Source organism: Nematostella vectensis, chromosome 7 (assembly GCF_932526225.1).
Source record: "Nematostella vectensis chromosome 7, jaNemVect1.1, whole genome shotgun sequence".
Lineage (NCBI taxonomy): Eukaryota > Metazoa > Cnidaria > Anthozoa > Actiniaria > Edwardsiidae > Nematostella > Nematostella vectensis.
The window spans coordinates 4729965-4753108 of NC_064040.1; the positions used below are offsets into that span (position 1 = coordinate 4729965).

At 38.6% G+C, this 23144-nt stretch overlaps 6 protein-coding genes across 7 annotated transcripts in view; 2 read left to right on the plus strand and 4 right to left on the minus strand.

Annotated features, from left to right (window-relative positions):
• LOC5504315 overlaps positions 1 to 278 on the minus strand; it is a 34431-nt gene extending 34153 nt beyond the window's left edge. The window contains exon 1 of the mRNA XM_048730435.1: positions 246 to 278. The gene's annotated coding sequence lies outside the window, so the exon portion shown is untranslated. The remainder of the gene's footprint in view (positions 1 to 245) is intronic.
• Positions 279 to 822: 544 nt separating this feature from the next.
• LOC116612001 (nuclear factor NF-kappa-B p105 subunit) lies at positions 823 to 4890 on the minus strand. The gene is made up of 6 exons (XM_032372612.2): positions 4318 to 4890; positions 3992 to 4097; positions 3530 to 3764; positions 3174 to 3262; positions 2702 to 2947; positions 823 to 2468 (listed from the first exon to the last, which is right to left on the minus strand). Exons 1-6 carry the CDS (start codon positions 4752 to 4754, stop codon positions 2430 to 2432), a joined length of 1152 nt encoding a protein of 383 aa, XP_032228503.2. The 5' UTR covers positions 4755 to 4890; the 3' UTR covers positions 823 to 2429.
• Positions 4891 to 8631: 3741 nt separating this feature from the next.
• On the plus strand, positions 8632 to 14557 carry LOC5504311 (tryptophan--tRNA ligase, cytoplasmic). Its single transcript, XM_001625189.3, has 9 exons — positions 8632 to 9009; positions 11285 to 11393; positions 11635 to 11754; positions 12008 to 12193; positions 12464 to 12564; positions 12652 to 12764; positions 13314 to 13487; positions 13903 to 14043; positions 14278 to 14557. Exons 1-9 carry the CDS (start codon positions 8808 to 8810, stop codon positions 14446 to 14448), a joined length of 1317 nt encoding a protein of 438 aa, XP_001625239.3. The 5' UTR covers positions 8632 to 8807; the 3' UTR covers positions 14449 to 14557.
• Positions 14558 to 14663: 106 nt separating this feature from the next.
• Positions 14664 to 16639, minus strand: LOC5504310 (leucine-rich repeat-containing protein 73). Its single transcript, XM_001625174.3, has 2 exons — positions 16255 to 16639; positions 14664 to 15829 (listed from the first exon to the last, which is right to left on the minus strand). The coding sequence occupies exons 1-2, from the start codon at positions 16524 to 16526 to the stop codon at positions 15259 to 15261; spliced, it is 843 nt and encodes a 280-aa protein (XP_001625224.1). The 5' UTR covers positions 16527 to 16639; the 3' UTR covers positions 14664 to 15258.
• A 342-nt stretch (positions 16640 to 16981) lies between these two features.
• Positions 16982 to 19088, minus strand: LOC116612003. The gene is made up of 5 exons (XM_032372613.2): positions 18968 to 19088; positions 18848 to 18893; positions 18700 to 18754; positions 18038 to 18105; positions 16982 to 17354 (listed from the first exon to the last, which is right to left on the minus strand). Exons 1-5 carry the CDS (start codon positions 19022 to 19024, stop codon positions 17224 to 17226), a joined length of 357 nt encoding a protein of 118 aa, XP_032228504.1. The 5' UTR covers positions 19025 to 19088; the 3' UTR covers positions 16982 to 17223.
• A 152-nt stretch (positions 19089 to 19240) lies between these two features.
• Positions 19241 to 22916, plus strand: LOC116611993. Of its 2 annotated transcripts, XM_032372601.2 has the most exons (6): positions 19241 to 19350; positions 19423 to 19456; positions 20190 to 20247; positions 21211 to 21284; positions 21701 to 21824; positions 22575 to 22916. In XM_032372601.2, exons 1-5 carry the CDS (start codon positions 19276 to 19278, stop codon positions 21814 to 21816), a joined length of 357 nt encoding a protein of 118 aa, XP_032228492.2. In that variant the 5' UTR covers positions 19241 to 19275; the 3' UTR covers positions 21817 to 21824; positions 22575 to 22916. The 2 variants fall into 2 exon arrangements, with proteins under 2 accessions (XP_032228492.2, XP_032228493.2); XM_032372602.2 differs by lacking the exon at positions 21701 to 21824.
• The last annotated feature ends 228 nt before the right edge of the window (positions 22917 to 23144 follow it).

A 23144-nucleotide genomic window follows, 5' to 3' on the forward strand; every position in this document is an offset into this window, starting at 1 on the left:
GGGGGGGTGAGTTCTCTGATAAAAATCTAACCACCCCCGAAAGAACAAAGAGGGATTTTTTATGACTTTGCAGTATCTCCACTGGACGCGTATTGTCGGATTTGGCTGCATACCAAATCTAGTTTATGCTGTATAGTTTTGTCTGCAAATATCACGTCCGTTGAGAACCGCAAGAGGACCTTCGGTCGTTGTGGGGACCCTGGGTACGGGCCTGAGCGGGACATTTCCCTTTATGGGAAACTTACCCAGTGTTCCACGTTTCCTGCTCCAAGAAGTCACCACCTATAGTTAGAAAAATGAATATTTTAAACATTACATTATACGTTATTTATACACAAAATAAAAACTGTCCCCAGCCGCCACATTCAAAATAGCCCTTCAATCCAGTTTGCACCAAGGGAAGAGGGAGACTAGAAGTAGGGAAGACGGGGACTGGTTCTCATCTAAAAAGGATGTAGGGGTAGGGTGGGGGACAGATGTGCAAGAGAATGGAGCTGACCTGAGTGCTAGTTGCTTCCGCTTGAATTTATAAGCGTTGCTTGCTTTTTTATATGAATGATCGATTTAGAAAGTGAAAGCAACATTGCTCTTTCTAAGAAATACCGCACTCTTGTAAAAGCACTTTCAGCTGGGATTTTTTTAGGGAAAGGGTGGAAATAAGTGTGCCGGCGCTGTATTTTGACCATAGACAGAGCAAGTGATTGTTTTTTGTTTTTGTTTATTTCGTTCAGTGTGGTGAGTAGATTGGGGTACATGGGAGATCTATGGGAAAAAAGAATTGGCCAAGACTTTGAACTCTAGCAAACAGGAAGTAACCAGAAATAGGGGATAGAAAACTGTTCAGTTTGTTTATTTATTACTGCGCACTCGTAAGTGTATGAATGATGCATATATACAGTGTGCAAGTTTGCACAACGGATATCAAGTCAACGCATAAATCTCTCCTAATTATTTTAAGCATCTCTTGATTTCGTACATATTGGTTCAATGTGAAATTCCATAAGATCTGCAGGGATGCCACGTTTATACTAACTGACCAATCTTACGAGACTATACTTATGTCCCCAAATGATGCTATTTATAGAGAAGATGCATACTAATAACATAATTCTACAAGTTTTCAAAATTACAGCCGAAATACAGAGAAATACATTAAATCAGGAGTAAAATTGAGCATAACACTCCCTAATCCTCAAGCTAAATAAATGGCTTTGTTTGGCAATAACATATAATATCCAGGTACTACTAAGATGCTGCATACATGACGAATTTCAGCCCGGGGAGTTGCTTACCGAATATATGCCTTAAATCCAGGCCGAGCTGAGTTCTATTCAGCCCGGGCTGGACCCAGATTGTATTGTTTTCCAGCACAGGCTGAGATATTAACACGATCACATGGTGATTTTCAACACGCTAGCCCTGGCTGAAAATCCTAGCCCAGTTTGCCAGCCCGGGCTGGAAAACTCTCCCCTGTGCTGAAAACTAGTTCCTGTCATCGAAAGAGAAATTTTACAAGTATTTGTTGGGAATACCGAGCTGGACTTTCAACCTCTCTAAACAGGCTAAAAACTCAGCCCGGGCTAAATGTAATCGGCCTCTAACTAAAGAAATCTCGAGTGTACTGGTACACTTAAGTCCCAAGCTAACAGGACCTTGTAAGCATCTTTACTCTTACCAATAATCACTCAGGTAAGAGAGGCTGAGTTAAGGAGCTCTAAAAGTCTCTTCCTATTCTGTTATATAATTCTATAGATTATGATTTGACTGCTGTGATACCACCTAGCAACTCCATGTAGTTTGCTAACAATGTCACACATGCAATAATACATTAATTATCACAGACAAAAAAACATCTTCACCTAGCGGCCTTTTGTGTACAACCTCTTTGAGATGTTTGGGTAACATATCCCATTTCCAGTCACCTAGCGGCCTCTTGTGTACAACGTATTCGAAATGTTTTGGTAACAATCCCATCTCCAGTCACCTAGCAGCCTTTTGTGTACAACGTATTTGAGATGTTTTAGTAACATTTTCCATCTCCAGTCACCAAGCGGCCTTTTGTTTACAACGTCTTTGAGATGTTTTGGTAACATATCCCATCTCCAGTCACCTAGCGGCCTCTTGTGTACAACGTCTTTGAGATGTTTTGGTAACATTTCCCATCTCGAGTCACCAAGCGGCCTTTTGTTTACAACGTCTTTGAGATGTTTTGGTAACATATCCCATTTTCAGTCACCTAGCAGCCAATTGTGTACAATGTCTTTGTGATGTCACAGTAACACATAACATGTTAGGCTCTTCTAGGCTGGAGTGATGAACTCCCTTGTGCCACTTGGTGGAGTGTGGCTGTTGTTGGATGGGGGGGGGGGGGGGGAGAATGCATGACATATGAAGGCATCAGCGTCTGTGATGCATAGCAAATTCTCTGTCTAGAAGGGTGATTCGGGTAGCTGGAGCATTGGCCGTACCTGAAATCAATTATCACAACACATTAAGTCACAAATCTAATGTGCAAGAACTGAGGGCTAATGGAAGAGAATAAAAAAATGTTTGAATTTAAGCATCCTTGGAAAACAGGGTGTTGTGGCCAAGGTAGATGGTTCTGCGTAGATGCTCGTAGTCCCCAAGATAAAGTTTGTGATACCAAGTTAATTTGAGTGAATGGTAATACTGTTCTTGTTGAGTATGTAATTCTACATACATTATCAGCGGCTTCATCAAGCGGTGTGGCTCCAGTCCTGTTGGGCAGTGTTGGGTCGGCGCCTGCCGCCAGTAGTAATGCAGCCATAGACTCCATGCCACGCCCAGCAGCAAAATGCAGCGGTGTGCATTCATCAAATGTTTCGGCATCTACGCAAGCATTGCACTGGAACAGTAAGTAGCTGACTAAGCGTAGGTTGTTGGTTTCTACGGCATGGTGTAATGCTGTCTTACCACTTCCGCAATCCTAAAAGGGGGGAAAAGACAAGCTTAGTACAACTACACTTTTATAAAAAAATAAAGTTCTGAAGGAAGAAATAAAATCAGCTGTTTCAATCAAATATATAACTCTTGTTTTTGCTTCTTGTCTTGCAATAGAATATTAGCACAGAATACTTTCACTAAACAACTTTCTGTACTGCTGTTTCACCCTACAACAAGTCAAATATCAGGTTACAGTAGCTTCAACTCACAGGGACATTGATGTCTGCTCCAACATTTGTGAGTGCGCTCACAATGTCAATAGAGTTGGAAAATACGGCAACATGAAGTGCTGTGAAGCCTGGTGGTTAAACAATCATTTTCATACATAAGACGCTATGATTAGATAATGTTTTGAGCTTTGAGCAATAGGAATCAAAAGCAATTATTGAAATTGTGCAACTAAGCAGAACAAAAACACTTAGGAAGGGGCTTCCCCTATAGGATGTTGGCACTTTCACTACCAAGCACATTTATACATATAAGGAAATCATTAGATAAAAATATGTATGGGGTTTCCAGGGTGAATAACCTAGTCTTTGAATACTTCCTTGACCAGTAAACTTACCGTCATAGTTGCGAGTATTCAAGATGGAGGATATCTCTTCCCTGGTCTTGGGGTTGTATGCCTTATCTGATAATGGCCTTATAATCTCGCGCACACTGTCTATGTCACCTCTTTCGCATGCGAGATGGAGGGCGGTTTTTCCATTTCTATCCACCAGGTCTACACTTGCACCAGATGCAATCAGCCCACGAACAATATTTGACTGTTTGGTGATGGTTGCAAGGTGTAGTGGGGTCTAAAATAAAAACAGAGTATGAAATTAGAACTAATAAATCTCAAACAGTATGGTATATGGTATATTTCTCGCTATTTGTCATGTTATAGCTCGAAGAAAACACAATACCCGGGAAACCCCCGATACCAAAAACTTGCTATATAAAAGGACAGGAACAACTAAGGATAGGGAACTACATTTCTTGAATATTTTCACGAATTCATACAGTGCTTTCTTAAGTTGCTTACTTGTCTCAAGTAGTTGAAAATATCAAGAGCTTTCGTAGATGGTGCAACTGCGACAATGTTTTCCACCGCTTGGACGTTAGTGTGGATTATGGCCAGATGAAGGGCACTGGAAAATAGAAGAAATAAAGTACCAAAATTAGTAAATTGACAACAATAATGATTTCTACGTTTAAGCCACGGGTTTAATCAGAACTAGATCAAAATTTGCGAAGAGCTAGTGATTTTTGCTTAAATCGTCGAATAATAGGCGCAAAGATCAAGGTATAGCCTTTGCTTGTGTCGTTTCGGATAACGCACATTCACAATCGCACTTTTTGTCAACTTACGTATCGCCATCTTCGTCTTGAGCGAACAACAAGCCCCTCATAGGAGCAAGCAAGCATCGCACATCATTACCAGCTGCGTAGCTTAGCACACAATCATGGGGTGAAATCGACTGACTCTGCGAAATTTCGGGGTCTGAAATAGGATCACTTTCCATTTGAGGCGGAGGCGTACACTGAAGTTGTTCAGTTTCTTTCTTGTCGAGTCCATATATCGGTGATTCATCAAGCGTTATTTCCCTCGTTGCTTCCACAAGCTTATCTTGTTCACGTTCAAAAATATCTGCCTCTTTTTCTAAACTACCCCCAAAGCCTGAATCGTAAAAATCTTTCCCTTGTGGAGGTTCAGATTTGTGGCATTTTTCGAGCAAAGCCGCTCTGTGTTCAGGAATCATGGGTGCACCTCTGCGAACTAAATTTCGGTGCTCTCCAGAAGCCATCTTGTAAATGCTACTTTTTCGTTTGCGAAGTTGTCCTTATGTGTTCTTAACACTGTTTAACGCTGACTCTGCTGAAATATTCTTCAAGTCTTCTCGATCAGTAAGTAATGAAGGTTTGAAATCAAAATGGCGGAAGGCAATCATAAAAGCAACGCTTCTTGTCAAAGGGAATTTCCCTAAAAAGTCCCTTGTATCATGTGATTTGTTTTATCCAATGAGAGACCCGATTCCGAAATTATTGACCAATCATAGCACGTCTTTCCAGTGATCGTGCAGGTATTCAATTGGCGATAAGCATTATGGGGGCTATTTATGAATATTGATTAGGGGATTCCCCTAAAATCCCCGAGACCTTGGCCGTTGGGACTTTTGGAAATAACGTGTTCAATCATACTTCCTTTATGTCTTAGCCATTTTGATGTAATCATTTCTAAGGCAAGAGCCAAAGTCTCTTGCAATTGCTCTTTGGATAGCAGATATAAATGACAAAGAAGGGAAAATCACCTTTTTTTTCACTACGGGTTTCTGAGTTGAAAGTGCTGAATTGTGCGAGTCTCAGCGTCGTGGGGTATTTCCCACCGGGGATTTTTCAAGGGATCATCTTTTGCATGCATAGTGCGTGACGTGGCTAACCGGCTTCACCACTTTCGTTAGCTGGGTAATCCACTTCGATTCTCTATCCATTTCATTTCCTTGTGACGACGTTCATCGTGAATTATAAACATCACTGGAAAAAAATACGTTTATTCGGTTTCTTGAGCCACTAAACAAATGCCTGAAATTTATAAGTTTCAGATCAACAACCGATTTCGGGGGCTTTCTTATACCGCAAAATGAAGCCCTTATAATCTCCGGAGGCTCATTTTTCTCGAGGAAGAGGGAGGGGTTATAGTGACGATAGAGATGCTTATTTCAAAATATAGTTTTCCCTTTTTCTGTAAATAGTAGTTTTGGGCCCTTAAAAAATTCCGATGCTATTTTATATGCTTGTTTTCAAAGTTTCAAGTTATTATATATACGGGAAGATTTGTACAGAAACCATCTGACCCGCAAACAGGACCTCAATCTGACCCGCAAATAGGACCTGTCGGCTTCGATAGTTATTTCGAGATTTTCCTCATGATGTCCCTTCTAAAAAAAGACAAAAACTGAAAGAAGTGTCTAACTGGGTTTTTTTAAACTTTCCCTCTCTCTACGCCTCTAGCCATAATAGAATTCAATAAAATCGTCCGGAACACCTTGCCAAAACATTGGCAAATTGCTGATGGGGTTTCTATTTTTTTTCCACTGGATCTCTTCTGTGAATAAGGAAGCTACACGCATCCACCAAACCTTCGTATAGAAAGCTTTTTTTGACACCCTTAAACATGCGCTTCAGACAATAACTGAAAGAAGTGTCTAACTGGGGCTTTTGAAACCCTCCCTCTCTCTACGCCTCTAGCCATAATAGAATTCAATAAAATCGTCCGGAACACCTTGCCAAAACATTGGCAAATTGCTGATGGGGTTTCTATTTTTTTTTACACTGGACCTCTTCTGTGAATAAGGAAGCTACACGCATCCACCAAACCTTCGTATAGAAAGCTTTTTTTGACACCCTTAAACATGCGCTTCTTTTAACCTTGGTTTGGTCCCGAGCTTGTCAATACTTTTTTCCCCATAAAATTTACAAAAGCTTTCGCTACTAAGACAAAGTTCAAATACATTGCTTTTGAAGGGACTACTTTTCTCTCCTTTTCAATTTCTTTTCTTTTCTAGAAGCTATTTTAGTTGTTTTGAGTTGGGTATAATAGTTGTGCAATGATGCAATGTATCATAGGTAAACACAGGGGCTCATAAGTAGGGGCAATCAACTTCCCCATTTTCTGGTACTATATAGGTAAATGCAGCATACACACATTGGCGCCAGTCGGGCCAAGACGGGACGCTAGCACAGTCTATTACCCGTGCAGTTCGGCAACCATGGACAGCTGTTTCGTCCTTATTAGGACTCGTCAGCACGGCATAGCCGGTTTGCCTCAGTTAAACTTCATCGGCAAAAAAAACTGCAGGGCGACTTCGGCTCGAACGAAGTGCTTTAAACCACAGCTTAGATCCATGTGGGATCTAGAGCTGCGACCGGGCTAGCGTAATCCCAATTGTGCGGATCACGCATGCGACCTTTGCTAGTCTAAAACTCCATCGGATAGCCAAACTATCCTTGCGAGTATGTATACATAAATGTGGACTTTAGAAGCACACTAGCATACACACATTGGCGCCAGTCGGGCCAAGACGGGACGCTAGCACAGTCTATTACCCGTGCAGTTCGGCAACCATGGACAGCTGTTTCGTCCTTATTAGGACTCGTAAGCATGGCATAGCCGGTTTGCCTCAGTTAAACTTCATCGGCAAAAAAAACTGCAGGGCGACTTCGGCTCGAACGAAGTGCTTTAAAGCACCATCTACATTGATCATGACATTTCTATATCCTTCCTCTAAAAAATATTTTTCGTTGTAAATCCTTTCGGTTGATTGGCTTGCCAAGGCTTGGCCATATTAGATGCTTTCACCATTTCCAAATCTTAGGACAGTAAAAATGGACTCCAGAGTGCTACCACTGACACGAAATGAATGGACTGATGAAATAATCATCATAATCATCACACAATTGGCACAATGATAAAGAACCATTCAGCAAACTAAAGGATACCAAGGATCACAATCCATAGATCCCATGTCTATATACAAAAAAAAAAGGTTATGTCAGTCTGAGAAAAAATATTATAATACTTGATAAGGGGTCCAAGCACCAGGAGTCCATTTCCCCAAGTGATCCACAATATTTCAAGAGCCTGAAACTGTTTGAGTAACAGCATCATCTTTCCAAGGGCCATTACTATAATGATGGCAAGTCTTATTACAGGCCAGGATGACAGATATGCATGCTTTTATACACTCCTGGTCTTATTTGCAATGATTTTAAATCTTATTATGATTTCTGGACAGCCAAGAGGTCAGTAAAAAGAAAGTCAAATTTGAAAAAATGAAGATACCGTTAGCATGTAATACTTTAAGTATTCATAACAGATTATAAGTTAAAGTCACAAGTATCAATTTTTGAATTAAGCTTAAAAAATGGAAGCAGAACTTACAAAAAAAGACACAAATGTAATGCGTTTTATGTTAGTATACTTTTACATGGTTATTTTTTTTACAATTTCTTGACAGATCAGGGCAAGTTGAGTCCAGTGCAGGTCATGAGTGTTGATGTTTATGCGCATCATGACTAAATTCTTACTTATACAAACACAATAAAATGTACTTACAGTTTTGAAGAGCTGGTTTAATATAAATTTAAAACAAAAAACAAGACATAAACTTCCGTATGTTACTTCTAACACTATTGTTAGTTAACTAGCCATATTAAACACCTTATGAATGATAATATGGCCTCTCAGCAAGAGAATTTCGAGATCGAAACAAATGATCACTTATTTCCGAATTTATGCTTTGCAAGAGCAAGAAAAAATGTCCTCGTAACAAAGTTTGAGTCCACTTATGGTGAAATAAATAGCCCAAGGCTAGTGAGAAAATGTTTTTTCTCTGTGGCTAAAAGGGTTAAAAAATTAGGAGGCATATGACGATGTAGGAAGACTAGGGTCGTTTCCCCCCTTCTCGGCCGCCATTTTGGATTCCTTGAGACAAAGTCAATTTTTCCCGCCTGTCATCTGATTGGCTAATCCGTGCGTCTAAAAATAGCCTGATCCTAGGAACGTGACACCTATGTAATACAGATGATTGCCCCTACTTATGAGCCCCTGGTAAACATATGATATCATCATCATCATTTTTCTGCTACGTCATCGATAAAACAGTTGTTATTTTCGGTGCTCCTGTGTTGTTATCGAGAAATAAGCTATTTACTTGATATAGTATGTATTTGTTGATATCGTTAAAAAATTTATACTAGGACTTGAGTGATCCATCTATGAAGTTTATATCTACGATTATTGACGATCGCGGGCTCAATATGCCGGCTGATGCAATGTGAAGACAATATTCTGTTCGTGAATGCATGTTCTTTACCGGTCGAATCTCGCTGTAAATAGACTATTTATTACGAACTTTCTGTGGCCGATTGCGAGAAGAAGGATGGCATCGACAAAGAATGAAGAAAGTACTGGTGAAATGGGCGAAAAGTTTGAGCAAGTTGTCACGATGGAGACTGTAATCGCTGCAGACAATACGGGAATCGACTACAACAAATTGATCAGTACGTTCCCGGCGGCTTATTCTATAATGTACATACGATAGATAATATGTTTAGAATAGGATACGTCGCCGGTAAGGCCAATATGTTGGGCACTTTTCTTCGGAAGATTAGTACTCTTTATTTTACTTGTGTAAAGTGAAAGGGAATGGAGTGGGTTGAGAAAGTGTCTAATGAAGACTTCCTATCGATTAAAGTCAAAATCAAACACTAACAGATATTTGACCGCGAGCTATGGGTAAATAAATAAAAAAGTTGGGACTGCAAAGCATTGTTGGAAAGCTTAGATACTGCTGACTAGGTACAGAGGCTGTAAAACAGGCTGTAAAAATTTAAAAAAATTGGTGGGGAGGTGTCTGTTTTGACTGCGGTGATCCTAGAACCTAAAGTTTCTTAGAACCTTAACAGAACCTAAACAGAACTAATAGCAAGAGTGGGTAATTGTTAATAACGAAAACAAATCAAAATTACCTATTTTCTTATTTTACTTGTTAAAAAGGTATTTTTTTTAAGTACCCCCCCTGACCGTTTTTAGTTTCTGTTTAGGTCCTGATTCGGTTGTGAGGGATTAGGCTCTAGGATCACCGCGGTTCTGTTTTGGGTCTGTTTTTGTAGCTACTGCGCATGTGTAAGGTACTATTTCATCACCCAGAAAAAAAAGATTTGCAGTGGGGTTTGCTGGGAAAATTTGACCTCGGATACACTTCAGGATATGATTGTTACGAAGTGCCAGCCTAGAATCACTTTATAAAGAAGAAATTATCTAAATAACCAAATGCTTTTGGGGTTTGTTAAACAATTATTACATATTCGGTTCTATGACAGCTTGGTTTAATAAACTCGAATGTGGCTGTATTCCATTTACATTCAGAGTTATGATCTTTCAAAATTTGGCCAAGTTATTGATTTATAAAGAGTTTGCACTACATGCCAAAACACGAGCTCATGTAAACATGCTCTCATTTGGTCATTTCAAGTATTTAAGCTCAAGTTTTTTTGCCCATATGTGATTCCTTTTGACATTAAATCAAGTTGCAAACCTTTATTGAGGTTCTCTGTAGGTTCAAACATATTATTTTGTACAAAAACATGCCCCCGCAAATTTACTTATTGAATGATGATTTTGCACTTTTTAGATTAAGCTTATCATGTAAAATACATATTGTAAAACAGTAATGTGATCAATTGTAGCAGGTATTTTATCTTTATGAAAGAGAGAAGTGTGTCTTTTTGAACGGTTCAATACAAGCACTTAAAGATTATTTTTAGTGTCCTCATTTTCTGGCAGGCTTCATGGCTAAATGGTTAGGTCAATGGATCATAGTCTGTAGGTTGTGTAAGGTCATGGGTTTGAGTCCTTTTTTTAATCCTTGGGAGTCTTATACCATTTATCAATACTTTTTATAGTATGATTATACTAAGAAATAACCTAGAAATATATGATAACATTACAGTTGTAAATACAGTTGTAGTAGCTACATGCATGTTTAAGGGCCTATTTTTTATTTTGTGCTAAAAAATACCCAGGGAAAACAGGTTAATATTATTATTTCTATTAATATTATTATTATCATTTATTTAAGGTCTTGGTGAAGGTAAATTTGACACCACTGTTTGTTTTTGTGGATTTTGAAAAACCTGTATCAATAGTTCTTAAACTTTATTTTTGCAAAAACATTTTTCAAGAAATCGCATTCTTTTCGGCTAGAAAATGGGCCTTTGCTGAATTCATACCAAATCTTTGACTTTTCTAGCGTCGGGCGTAACCTTGCGACAGGTTTTAAGATATCGCCTTCAAATTTTTGGGATCTGATAGATAATTATGCCGTGTCATAAAGTGTGACAGGAATTTCTGAAGATCGCTATTATAGCACTTTTCCTATCCAAATTTTGGCAGAAATGAAAGTTCCAGCTTTGATTCGTGATATTTTGTTGACAAATAACAAAAAGTCCTCACTCACTTTGGTAGATCATCTATCCGTCATTGAGATGCAATTAGGTTCAAGTGCATGCGCAATAATGCGATGGTTCATTACGCTCTAGAGTAATCTCTGTACTTTTGAGTTTGAGGCCCCAAAACATAAACACGGAATTAGCTATTGCAAAAATAAAACTTGCAGGAGATAATTCAATCTTTTATCTTTTATTTGATATATAGTTTATACATGTAGTGAAAATTGTGGCACGAAAATATTTTTTTCCGCGGACACATCGTTTACCTTTACTAATACCTTAACTAATATTATTGTTATTTTATTGTTTATTATTATTATTCCAGGGCAATTTGGGTGTTCTCACCTTGAACCTTCTCACCTGGAGAGAATCGAGAGACTGACAGGAAAACCAGCTCATCATCTTTTGAAAAGAGGAGTGTTCTTCTCGCACAGGTGATCAGGCAAAATCCAAAAAGTCAAATGTCAGTAAGTCATGTAATACAGTAGTGGCACAATGTGCTGCTATGCTTTTGTTATTTGAATGCATGCAACAAAATGAAAAAGAAACGGTAGTGTTTTGAGAGAATTCCAGCCAGGATTAATTAGGGGGTTACATGGGCTGTATACTCTTACTAACCCTAGCACCATGTTCATTCTGTCCTTAATCTTTTATACCCTGTCTTCCTTATTTTAGGGACTTGGATGCTATGTTAGATGTTTACGAAAAGGGCAAGCCCTTCTATCTGTACACTGGCAGAGGGCCGTCATCAGAATCAATGCATCTTGGCCATTTAATTCCTTTTATCTTTACCAAGTATGTTACACAGGCAATCTCTTGCTTACCAGTTGGGTGACTCATGAAGTTGGTGATGATCATGATGTTGTTGATGATTGTTTTGATGATGATGATGCTGGTGATGTTGATGATGATGATAATGATGATGATGATAGTAGTGATGATGATAGAAGTGATGATAATGGTGACAGTGATGAGGGTGATGATAATGATGATAATGATGGGACCTTTGGTGTAGTTCTATCAATTAATAGCCTTTTTGTCTCTCCAGATATCTACAGGAAGCATTTGATGTCCCTCTAGTAATACAGCTGACCGACGATGAAAAGTTTTTTTTAAAGAAAAATCTTGAATGCCAAGAAACCCACAGATTAGCATATGAGAATATGAAGGATATTATTGCCTGTGGATTTGATCCCAATAAAACATTCATCTTTTCTGATATGGATTATATAGGGTGAGAAGATCAATAGGGTACTTGCGCTAAGAGATCATTTGCCTTTTGGGTGGCAAAACTAGCACATACTCAGGCTTTTAGCAACAAAATAACAACAACTAAAACAACTTATAGCGCTTACGAATAAAGCCAGAAAGTTTTATTTTTTCAGAAAGTTTTATTTTCATTTAAATATCTCAATTTTTCATTGTTGTCAGGTGCAGTCATTTCTGTGTTACTTTGGCATGAACCTGTCTTCCTTATTTGATATATTCTCTTTATTACCAAAAGGAGCTGTCCAGAATTCTACACAAACATAATGAAGATCCAAAAGTGTATCACATTCAATCAAGTGAGAAGCACATTTGGGTTTACGGAGACAGACAATATAGGTAGGTGAAAAAGGACCTTTTCAAAAAGAGTTTTACGAGGCTTATATATCAATTAAATTTATGAATTACTTTTGTTTGTTTGAACAGGTAAAATAGCATTCCCTGCAATTCAAGCAGCCCCTTCATTTAGTAACTCCTTCCCTCACATCTTTGGGGACAAGAAGGATATTCCATGCTTTATTCCCTGTGCAATTGACCAGGTATGTTATTGTATATCTTTCTACCATTCAATACTCAATATTGTTGATTTTAAGATATGTTAGATATTTTTATATGTGTTTTTTTATAATGATGATAATGATTTTAAGGTGGTAATGATGATGATAGTGATGCTGATGGTGGTGTTGATGGTGGTTGTGATGGTGTTGATGTTGATGATGACAGTGTTATTGATGATTGTGTCGTTGATGATGGCGGTGATAATGGTCATGACGATGATGATGATCATGATGATGGTGTCATGTTGGTAATGATTGATGTTTATTACAGTATGATTATGGTTAAATATGGTTGTGATTATCAAAAAGACATTTTCATCGGAGTACCAGTTCTATATTTAGATGAGATATCAACATTTTTTATGAACACCTCACTTGTAAGAATACATGTTGTGATGGTATGTTGTTATGTAACATAGATAGCAATGGCAATTGTGATACTTTTGGTGGTGATAATAAACAAGAACGATGATAATAATAGCAGTTATAATGACCAGATGATGATGACAATGATAAATTCCTTTACATCAGGACCCATACTTCAGACTAACAAGAGATGTTGCACCAAGGATCGGGTGCCCCAAGCCTTCACTGATCTTCTCGACCTTTTTCCCCGCTCTACAAGGTGCCAAAACAAAGATGAGCGCAAGTGACCCTACGACCTCCATCTTCCTCTCCGACACACCAAACCAGATCAAGAAAAAGGTCAATCACTCACTCGCCCAACTCTCCGCAACCATGCCATGTTCTTTGCAGCTTGCAATCTGGCTTACTTTGGTTTTCCTGTGCTCATTGGTTCATTAGTTGTATTGTCAAGTAATAGAAACGGTGGAGCTGATTCCTTGTACTCCAAGAGCCATTAAATGATGGAAACAATGATTTGGAAGAACCATGCTGTTGAGCAGTTAGGATACCCATAAGGGACAAAGGGAACTTTGAAATCTTATAATGCTGCTCGTCTTAGATAATTTGATTGCAAGCAGAAATAAAGTTTTAATTGTATCTATCTGTTTAAAATAAACATCCTTTTGCTCTTTTTTGGGTACTTTTTTCTGTGTACTTTCAAGGTATAGTTGCAAATCTAAAATGGTTATATGGGATTCGTACTGCTTTCTTATAGATCAACAAGTATGCATTTTCTGGTGGTCGTGATACAGTGGAGGAGCATCGTGAGCTAGGAGGAGATATTAAGGTTGATATTCCATACCAGTACCTTTCCTTCTTCCTGGAGGATGATGAAAAACTTCAACAGATCAAGGAGGTATGATACAGACAAGTCTCCTTTGCAATTTGTAAGGATGCACAACAAGACAGAATCTGTTATTTTATGGGGCAGGTGATTTCCCGATATGTGGTGTCAATACTGTAGCTTAATTGCTCATAGCTAACTGCAAAACATGGAAGAATTTAGTAGTTTTGAAATTATGTCTTCTTATCTAAGAAAAGCACTGTCGTTGTCTGCATTAACACTTAAGCCCTTTTTTTCTCTTCAAAGGATTATTCCAGTGGTAAAATGTTGTCAGGAGAAATCAAGAAAGAGCTAATACAGGTCATACAGCCTCTTGTCGCAGAGCACCAGGAACGGCGAAAAAATGTCACTGCTGACGTAATAAGACAGTTTTCAACACCGAGGAAGCTTGAGTTCGGGGGACCCAAGAAGTCATGATTCTTTCAATTAAAACCTCTCTTTTGAGCAACTCTATTATGCTAGATCTACCCGAAAAAATATTGATAAAAGATAGTGTATTTGAAAAAATAAAATATTTCAACACCAACTTCTTTGTCTGGTTATTACTTTCTGGGACAAAGGGTACCTAAAAATACATATTTTAAAAAGAAAAAAAAAACAAGTCAGTATTCGTTTTTTTTTTTTTTTTTTTCAGCTTTAGAGTGATTTTCATTAACCCGTGAACTACAGTTTAGCGTATTATGCTTTATTGTGAACCAATCCCATTGTTCTCTTTTGTGTTTTCCCGACTAGTACACTTTGACTATCACACTTTATTTAATGGGTTAATGAAAACCACTCTAATGATAATAGGGTTTTTTTTAATACACCAACAAATTTATGCATGGCATTGTCTGAAACAATCAAGGCCACTGGAGCATATCAGAGAACAAGGTCAAATGATGGAAGGGAGCAACGTCATGCATACATTTGTCAGAGTATTGGACTAGTATGAATGACAATGGACCTCTTCTTCCCTTCTTTTAATTTTTACAGAGCAATTGTGCTATTTCACTGTTTATTATATTTTGTTCCTTTTTTATAATGAATGTTACCCAAAGAATACCAATACTTTTTCTAGCTGAATTCTAAAATATAGCACAGCTATTCAGATTTCATTGGCAGGAAAAGTTGTAGCATGTGTTTGCGGATGCTCTGTATGCAAAAGATTACTGCACACTTTTTATTCTTTTTTGATGTTTTGAGTTGACTTAAAAGCTACATGCCTGAAAAAAGCCATTTTACAGTTTATGATTTGATAGGACTATTATCAGAGTGACCATTTTCACCGCTTGCATCCATATCATCACCATTTTCAGCTCCTGTTGCTAGGCAACCTGTGATCTGATCAATTAAGTCTGTGCTTATGGCATTCTCAGCAAGTACCAGCTCCTGGAGATTCTTGCAATGACACTTCACAACATTAGCAAGGACCATCGCTCCCTTGTCGGTTATACCGGTCCCTTCAAAATCAACTCTCTCTAAGCCTGTATTGGCTGCCATGGCAACAGAAAACACTCCAGCGCCATAGTCACCGATGTTGTTGTAGTCAAGGTAAAGGCATTTGATTTGAGGGTTTGCTGCCATGGCAACAGCAAGCTGCGTCCACCCATAGGGTGTTACAGCAGGGTTGGCAGAGAGCGTTAGATCTTGGACTCCAGCTTTATCATCGGCTGGGGACAGTAGTGCACATATGTGTTGGATGCCTTCATCTCTTATCTGACAGTCGCCAAGATCTAAAGATTGCAGGTTGGGGTGCCCTTGTATTGATGGAATCAGCATTTCCAGACAACCATCACTGAGATTTGTCCCATGTAAACTGAAATCAAGAAGGGTTCTTTAAGTAAAATGAAAAAATATTCAGGAACAAAGACATGATGACGATGTGTGCGAGAAGGAATCAAAAGAAAAGAGGAAAAAAATCAGAAATCTATTTATAAAAGGCATAAAATAAGTAGAACTTGATAAAAGCAGTGCCGTATAATTCCACGTCGTTTTATTATTTATTAGAAGCCTAAATTAACCAGACCAAGAATTCTAATGGAGGAATTATTGGGAAGTGTGGTTACGGTTAGGATATGTAAACGCCATGCTCCTATGAACTTGGGTATATATTTAATCAACAAAAACAAACTTCGACCCAAACACGAGTTTTATGGCGTCAGTCAACTTAGAAGGATTAACTTTTGACAGCTACATAGATATCAACATTTGGAATGAAATTGAAAATTCTAAAATACTTACAAAAGGGCGTTCAGAGACTTGTTTCCGGAGAGCGCCTCCGCTAACCACCGTATTCGGTGTTTCCCGTTACAAATCCCTAAGTTTAGGTTTAATTGAGCGAGTGAATCGTTCTCTTTTAAGCATTCGGCGAGTTTTTTGAAGTCTTCGTCTTGCACAACACAACCCCGAAGGGAAAGCAATCGAATGCTATTATCTCTCAAAGAATCGCAGACCTCCTTAACCTCAGCTTCGCTTAGTTCTTCGCCAGTGATTTGCACAGTCCCAAGAAGCATGTTTGCGTGTGTTTGAGTTCTATTTTTTAGATGGAGAGTAGGAATTTAGTAACATAGTTATCTAAACTTGCTTCCAACCTCCTTGGATACGAAGGAACATTTGCATTATTAGGGTTACAACCAGGCGTCCCTTGCTGACCGTGCAACCAAAGCGGGGAACTGGGGGAGGTATAAAGAGAAATATAAGAGAAAAGAGATGTAATGGGAATTGTGTGATTGATCCATATGAAATTTATTTCAGCCCCTGCTTAATATTATGTATTTTTCTTATAAATGGTGAGGACTATATCATATAAGCCTTGTGTTTTTTTTATGGTCCTCCTTGCCATGTATTTGTCTGATTATGATATATTAAAGTTTATTTTTTAATCCTTTTATTAATTAATCTCTATTAACCACCCATGTCTCTCATTCATGCCCTTTGGAGGGAAATAACAAAACCATCAAACAACAAAGCAGTAAAACATAATTTATTGACCTTTGTAGCACAAACCATTTTCACTGCCTTGTTGAATATGTTATAGCAAACTGTAAAAAACACCTAGTTTACTATATGTTACTTTTTATTAAGTTGGTGTGAAGTATCCCAACAGCTTATGTTATTTATTCATTTCAAAATGAAATTAAAAGACAAGACAATAAATGCTCCAAGTAGTTTGGTGAGATGTGAACCATAAGCATGTCGGCTAGCTGTACATTATGTCCCTTCTATATAAGCATTGTCACCATTCTGAGACCAGCTTTCTCCCTCATCATCTCCAAGGTTACCATCAAGTCCCTCTGGGGACATCCCTGTGTTTAGTATGCTAGGAGAGTTGCAGAGAATAGCTGAATCACAATGCAAAAGAGTGTTAAGGTTCCCCAAAAATAAAGGTGAATTGTTTAGCATACCATATTCAACTGACAAAATTACTGCAGATTGCAGATAAGCCCCATTCTTGTTCCAAGAGCTCCTCCGCTATGATTAAGGAGCTCTGGGAACGAGAATGAGATAAGCCGATGCAAAAGGATTATTTCTACTTGTTGCTGCCAGGATCATGAAACGGCAGGTGACAGAGACCCTATTAAATGGGCGGAGTTTGTTACAAGGCAGGGACTTAGCCAGTGGGTGGCCCCGTGGGCTAGGGCCCCTCCTTCTAGCAGCCAAAAATTACAGTAAACGTATAAGACATTATCTAAAATACAGGAAAAAATGCTTAGAAAAAGGCCTTTTTGGCCCCCTCCTGTTAAAAATCTTGGCTACGCCGCTGCAAGGGGTTAGCATGAAGAGTAATCTTATAAGAGGGGTTCAAAGTAACAAGTAAAGATCCTATGGGGGATTTTCATAGCAGCAAGTGAAGATCTTAGATGAGGCCCTTGTCTTTTGTCTATGGGGGTCATAGATATGTTCTTGCCAATATGACTTGGGTAGAGAACAGTTTTGTAACATTACATTACATTATTATTAGAAGAATTCTGAGTATGTACAATTTATATCATCACCCAAAAGCAGAAGATTTGTTGTTTCTTACCAACTGCTGATGCAGGTCTGAAGCTTTGAACTCTCGTGGCCAGACTGAATCTTCTGGATACATTTAACCTTTCAAATAGATTAAACAAAGTTTGTTTCCAAGTAAAGACGTAACAACTAAGACGTAATAGTTTTAATGGACCAGAAAGGGGGTGCCCCCACCCTGTGGTTACCCCCTAGCTACCACCCTGTACAGTGGCAAATTGTCTCTACAGTGGATTTTTATAGTTGGGAGCTTATAAGTGAAAATGAAAGTCTGTCATGTGGGGGCTGTCCGTATGGCCAATGTAGCTACTTCACTGTTAAGGTCTTAAATCTGGTCCTAAGCAAATCTGACAGCAAGAAAGAGCATCTATTAAGTGTATCACCTTGACGATACATCTAAATATGGTGAAAGGCATAAGGTGAAACAAGTGTAGTCAGATTATCTGGGAAGGGGAGGGTTGTTCAACCCCTGGCTTAGTGCCTGTGGACAGAGTGCTTCAGACATAGCAAAAACAACGATCCCCAATCAATCCCTTGATGCCTAATGGTGTAGGTAAAACCACATATCACTTCAAATTCTTGACGCTGCATTTCTGTACTTTAAAAACAATTCCCTTTCGATTCTTGTGACCGTCTTATTTTTTTTCTTACAAAAATAACAAGAATTCGGGAACTTACATTCCACTTTCTTTTATACTCGTCCTTAGAGCTATAGACGTAGATGATGCAGAAGCTGGAAACCACACAATAAAAAACGTTAGAATGCATTTATACCCCTAAAGTACAACAGACAACCAACAAGTGTCCAGATTATGATGTAACTAACCGGTGGGATTGGCTTTCAGGCATCGTAGTACACAGGCAGATGTCCTCTGTGCAGGAAAAAGGAAAGAGGATTATGCAAAGATCTGTTAAATATCGGATGATATTTAAATATTACACTCACATTGACAGATGAGGACGAACGAATAAGTGATCTCAAACAACGTGCGCTGGCCGCCATTTTGATCCCTTGATTACAAAATATGTTTTTAGAGGGGTAGGGGTATGAGGTCAGTTAGCCCAGTTAGAGTTTTATAAAAACAGATCACAAAATTCACTCCATATTCTTAAAATAGTTATGAAATTAGCTATTCTACTTTATAAAGGACTTTTTATGAAAAGAAAAATTAAATTTATTCTTTTACTAGTGAGCTCAAAACCTCACGTACCCCTCCCTACAAAGTGTATAGAGGTAGCGCGGTGCATGCTAGTATGCACGTTCGATTCAACATGGCCGCCATTTCTGCACGTTGTTTGAGGTCGTTCGCTAAGGCAGCGAGCATGAGCGTAAGGATACCTTTTATCGATATCTCATCTTTATATAATATTACTTAGACATTGTTTTTTCTGTATCTACAGAGAAGCGCTGCTTCTGTGGGTGGAATGTCAAAATGTAAGCCATGTTAACTATAGTGTACCCTTGTCTGACATTCGCTTACGCGGTGACATGACGGAAAAACATGATGTGACGCTTCAAATAAGCCCATCGAATAAGGCGGAGAATTTCTCCGAGTACTTATTTACTTATAGCAAACAAAATATCAAGTGCGACTTTTTTTGAATTGATGCGACTTTTTTTGAATTGATGCGACTTTTTGTAAAGTGTCATTGAAATTTTAGCTTTTCGTCCCTGAACTGATACACAGGGCAATGATGATCAAGGAAAAATTATCTTAAAAAGCCAAAAACTGGTCATGTGCACTTCGGCCTCATGTTATTTGTGTTTTGAAAATCAGTCCGTAATACAAGGAACCTATAGCCATTGTAAGAAATTGTGTCTTCTTTCTCTATCTGGAATTGCGCGTTTTCCAGGTTTTTCCGTCATGTCTTACGCGGTTGGACTATCGCGTTTAACTTATGTAACGTTATGGTCGGATTTAAGAGCAAGCGCTCTTGTGTGCTTGGTTTAAAAGTGGATATATTGTCTCGATACATCAACACTAAGACCCGAAAGCCAAACTTACTGTAAGCTAAGCAAGTGTTACCCTGTGTTTATGAATGTGAACCATTGATTGATTGATTAAGTGTTCATACATAAGATCGATAAGTTGGTGTTTTTCCGAAACGATTTTAATGTTTCAGTTTAGATGTGATGATCATGTTTTTTAATATGGCTTATGTTTCAGCTGGGGCGATATCTTCGTTGGTTTCCAGGTCCTTGCCTGTTCTAAAAGACAGCTCCTTGTAAGTTCTCTGTAAATTTTCAAATACAATTTGTATTCTGTTGGAAATCAGACTTCTTGAATCCACAATGTTTATAGCATTCAGTTTTGTTTGATTTTCAATGCAATACCCTTACTTGGTTATTGTCCAAGAGACCTGTAAGAACCACTTAGGACATGATACACCTTCTGGTTGTTACCACCCCATGACTGTGCTTCACTTACCCTGCCCACAGGTTTCCCACCCGCGTCAGTGAAGGATTTCTAAGGACATACAAATTCATGCAAATAAACATCTATTAGTGATATCTTCATTCTCTTATTCATGAAATAAACTTTGTTGGGATGTAAATGTATCCTTTTGTGGTGTTTTTTTTTCTTCCCAAGAAGCTCAATTTTAAGAGATATGTTTGTCTTGGATTTTGAGTCGATACTAAGTATGTTAATGAGACAAGGCTGGTAACTTAATTCTGACTACCTCAGCTTCAGTGCGATTTTCTGACAGATTTTAAGCAGCACAAAATCACTGACACTGGTACAGGATGGGAGAGGGATGGGACTATTCCCGAGGTTTTTGAGTTTTTAAGCAATCTCAAAATCCGAGACAAACTTATATCTCTCTAAACTCTTAAAATTGAGCTTCTTGAGGAGAAAAAACACCACAGACGGATCCATTTACATCCTAACTAAGTTTATTTCATAAATTATAGCATAAGATATAACTAATAAATGTTTATTCGCGTTAATTCGTATGTCCTTAGAAATCCCTCACTGATGTGGGTGGGAAGCCTGTGCCCTGCCCACAAATAATGACTTATCCTGAGTGCCTATGAATCATCCTATGATTATGATTGAGAAAATCTTTTTTCTCCACATCAAATGCCTAATTTGAGATAAAAATCGAAAATTAACGGAAGAATAGAAATGAAAATAACAACTGCCCTTCCACAGATTTTCAGAGATAGTTATTTAATATCTCTTCCAGATTACAAAAGATTGCTAGGGATAACATGGCTAAGAATCTAGCAAGAAGACACTCAAAATTATCTGCTGCAGTTAGTAAGTATCTGATGTTGACCTCAAACCCTCCCATAGTGGAATAATATTAAGAATGACAAGCTCAAAGCCCCATATTTTATGTTTTATTTGTTAATTATTTGCGACTGTGTAACAATTAAACAGGTAATATTTAAATACTATATGTTTAATGTAATTGGAAGATTTCATTTTGTGGCTTAGGTCTACAACTTGTTTCGCAAAAAAATGCAAATTGCACACACTTTGTCCTCATGAAGTTTTTCCTGTGACTTAAAGAAATACACGTTTTATAAGTGGTGTCACACTTACCAGAAAAATTGTGCTGTTTGCAATTGTTTTTGAAAGAGAAAAAGCATGCTTGTTACAGGGCCCTAAGTTTTTTTTTGCAAAATGCTATGTTTCTGTGACAATAACCCCACCCTCCCCTCCCTTGACAGATCAGCTGATGCTTGTCACCTCTGTGGATATGAGTATTGATGGCGGAGAGGGGACTGGGGATGAACTTAGTACCGAGGCTATTGCTGAAGATGATGAAAAATTGAGAATTATATAGCACTAACTGTAAGCATTTGGACATTTTTAAACATATTGCTTCCTTTTTTATTTGTAACTTTTGAGAACATGTGTAAAATTATTCGGAAACTAGGTAAAGAGCTTTTGTACAAATATTGTTCTTATTACCTTAGTTATTTTGGTAATTTTAGTCCTAAGGTAATTCTGTGTTCAAAGGCTCAAGCAATAAACAACTCATTGAAAAAGTTCTCTTTTTTATGGAAGGTTCAAATTCTTCAGTTCATCCTTTCTTTACACAGCTGACCTTTTTTTTTGTCATATTACCTATCATAAGGTTTAGATAAGTTTAAATGCATCATCTGCCAGCAGTGCCAGCCCTCCCCTCCCATGTACTCATATCCCTCTCCCCCCCCCCCCTCAGCGCCAGCCCTTCCCTGCAGAGTACTCATATCCCTCTCCCCCCCCTCAGCCCCAGCTCTCCCCTCCCATGTACTCATATCCCTCTCCCCCCTCAGCGCCAGCCCTCCCATCCCATGTACTCATATCCCTCTCCCCCCCTCAGCGCCAGCCCTCCCCTCCCATGTACTCATATCCCTCTCCCCCCTCAGCCCCAGCTCTCCCCTCCCATATACTCATATCCCTCTCCCCCCTCAGCCCCAGCTCTCCCCTCCCCTGCAGAGTATTCATATCATCCTAGCCAACCCCCACCAAAGATGTTTGTCTAGTCACCACATGGACATAGTTCCACTCTTTTCCATCATGCCTCAGGCACTAATGTGTCTGTCCATCTGTGCCTAGGTGTGATATGCCAATCTCCTCCACTCCTCCTTAGCGTGGACTCTGACGGGGAATCGGCAGAAGGGCTACTGGTGGATGATGATGAAACCTTTTCGTGCTTAGACGATGATGCAATACATGGTCTCTAGCTAGAGCCCTGGTGGAAACTCTTCTTTCTTCTTTAGATTGTTTTTAATATTTTCTATCCTTTACTTCCTGTAAATGCCATTCATGGTTTCTAGAATGTTTCCACCAAAAGGGTTAACAATAAAAAATGACAAAGAATCAGACAGTTAATTATGTACTATAGTGTACTTTCATGTTATTTTAGCTTGTTTGCAATAAAGTTTTGCTTTGAAATTGCTTGAAATAGAATGTGTTAGTAAACGATAGAGTGGTTGAAGTAAAGTTGAAGTTAGGGAGACCTACCCCCTCCCCCCCTTCTAGCAGACACAAATACATTAAATGTATGAAACAGATTCTAAAGTACAGGAGAAAATGCCTTAAAATTCCCTTTTGGCCCCCCTCCTGTTAAAAATTCTGGCTATGCCGCTGATTGAGGAGTGGCTAAAAAAGGTGAGTTTGCTGCAA

What these genes read in the sequence shown, in the direction of transcription:
- LOC116611993 (XM_032372602.2), top strand. Translation starts at nt 19,276, where the DNA reads ATGCACGTTCGATTCAACATGGCCGCCATTTCTGCACGTTGTTTGAGG. An exon ending in CTAAGGCAGCGAGCATGAGC is followed by an intron (nt 19,351 to 19,422) that starts GTAAGGATACCT and finishes CTGTATCTACAG; the next exon opens with AGAAGCGCTGCTTCTGTGGG. An exon ending in GTTCTAAAAGACAGCTCCTT is followed by an intron (nt 20,248 to 21,210) that starts GTAAGTTCTCTG and finishes TATCTCTTCCAG; the next exon opens with ATTACAAAAGATTGCTAGGG.
- LOC5504310 (XM_001625174.3), bottom strand. Translation starts at nt 16,526, where the DNA reads ATGCTTCTTGGGACTGTGCAAATCACTGGCGAAGAACTAAGCGAAGCT. An exon ending in AAGTCTCTGAACGCCCTTTT is followed by an intron (nt 15,830 to 16,254) that starts GTAAGTATTTTA and finishes TCTTGATTTCAG; the next exon opens with TTTACATGGGACAAATCTCA.
- LOC5504311 (XM_001625189.3), top strand. Translation starts at nt 8,808, where the DNA reads ATGCATGTTCTTTACCGGTCGAATCTCGCTGTAAATAGACTATTTATT. An exon ending in CGACTACAACAAATTGATCA is followed by an intron (nt 9,010 to 11,284) that starts GTACGTTCCCGG and finishes TTATTATTCCAG; the next exon opens with GGCAATTTGGGTGTTCTCAC. An exon ending in GGAGTGTTCTTCTCGCACAG is followed by an intron (nt 11,394 to 11,634) that starts GTGATCAGGCAA and finishes TCCTTATTTTAG; the next exon opens with GGACTTGGATGCTATGTTAG.
- LOC116612001 (XM_032372612.2), bottom strand. Translation starts at nt 4,754, where the DNA reads ATGGCTTCTGGAGAGCACCGAAATTTAGTTCGCAGAGGTGCACCCATG. An exon ending in TTTTCAACTACTTGAGACAA is followed by an intron (nt 3,765 to 3,991) that starts GTAAGCAACTTA and finishes TTTTTATTTTAG; the next exon opens with ACCCCACTACACCTTGCAAC. An exon ending in GAATACTCGCAACTATGACG is followed by an intron (nt 3,263 to 3,529) that starts GTAAGTTTACTG and finishes TTTAACCACCAG; the next exon opens with GCTTCACAGCACTTCATGTT.
- LOC116612003 (XM_032372613.2), bottom strand. Translation starts at nt 19,024, where the DNA reads ATGGCGGCCAGCGCACGTTGTTTGAGATCACTTATTCGTTCGTCCTCA. An exon ending in CCTGAAAGCCAATCCCACCG is followed by an intron (nt 18,755 to 18,847) that starts GTTAGTTACATC and finishes TGTGGTTTCCAG; the next exon opens with CTTCTGCATCATCTACGTCT. An exon ending in CAGACCTGCATCAGCAGTTG is followed by an intron (nt 17,355 to 18,037) that starts GTAAGAAACAAC and finishes ATTGTGATTCAG; the next exon opens with CTATTCTCTGCAACTCTCCT.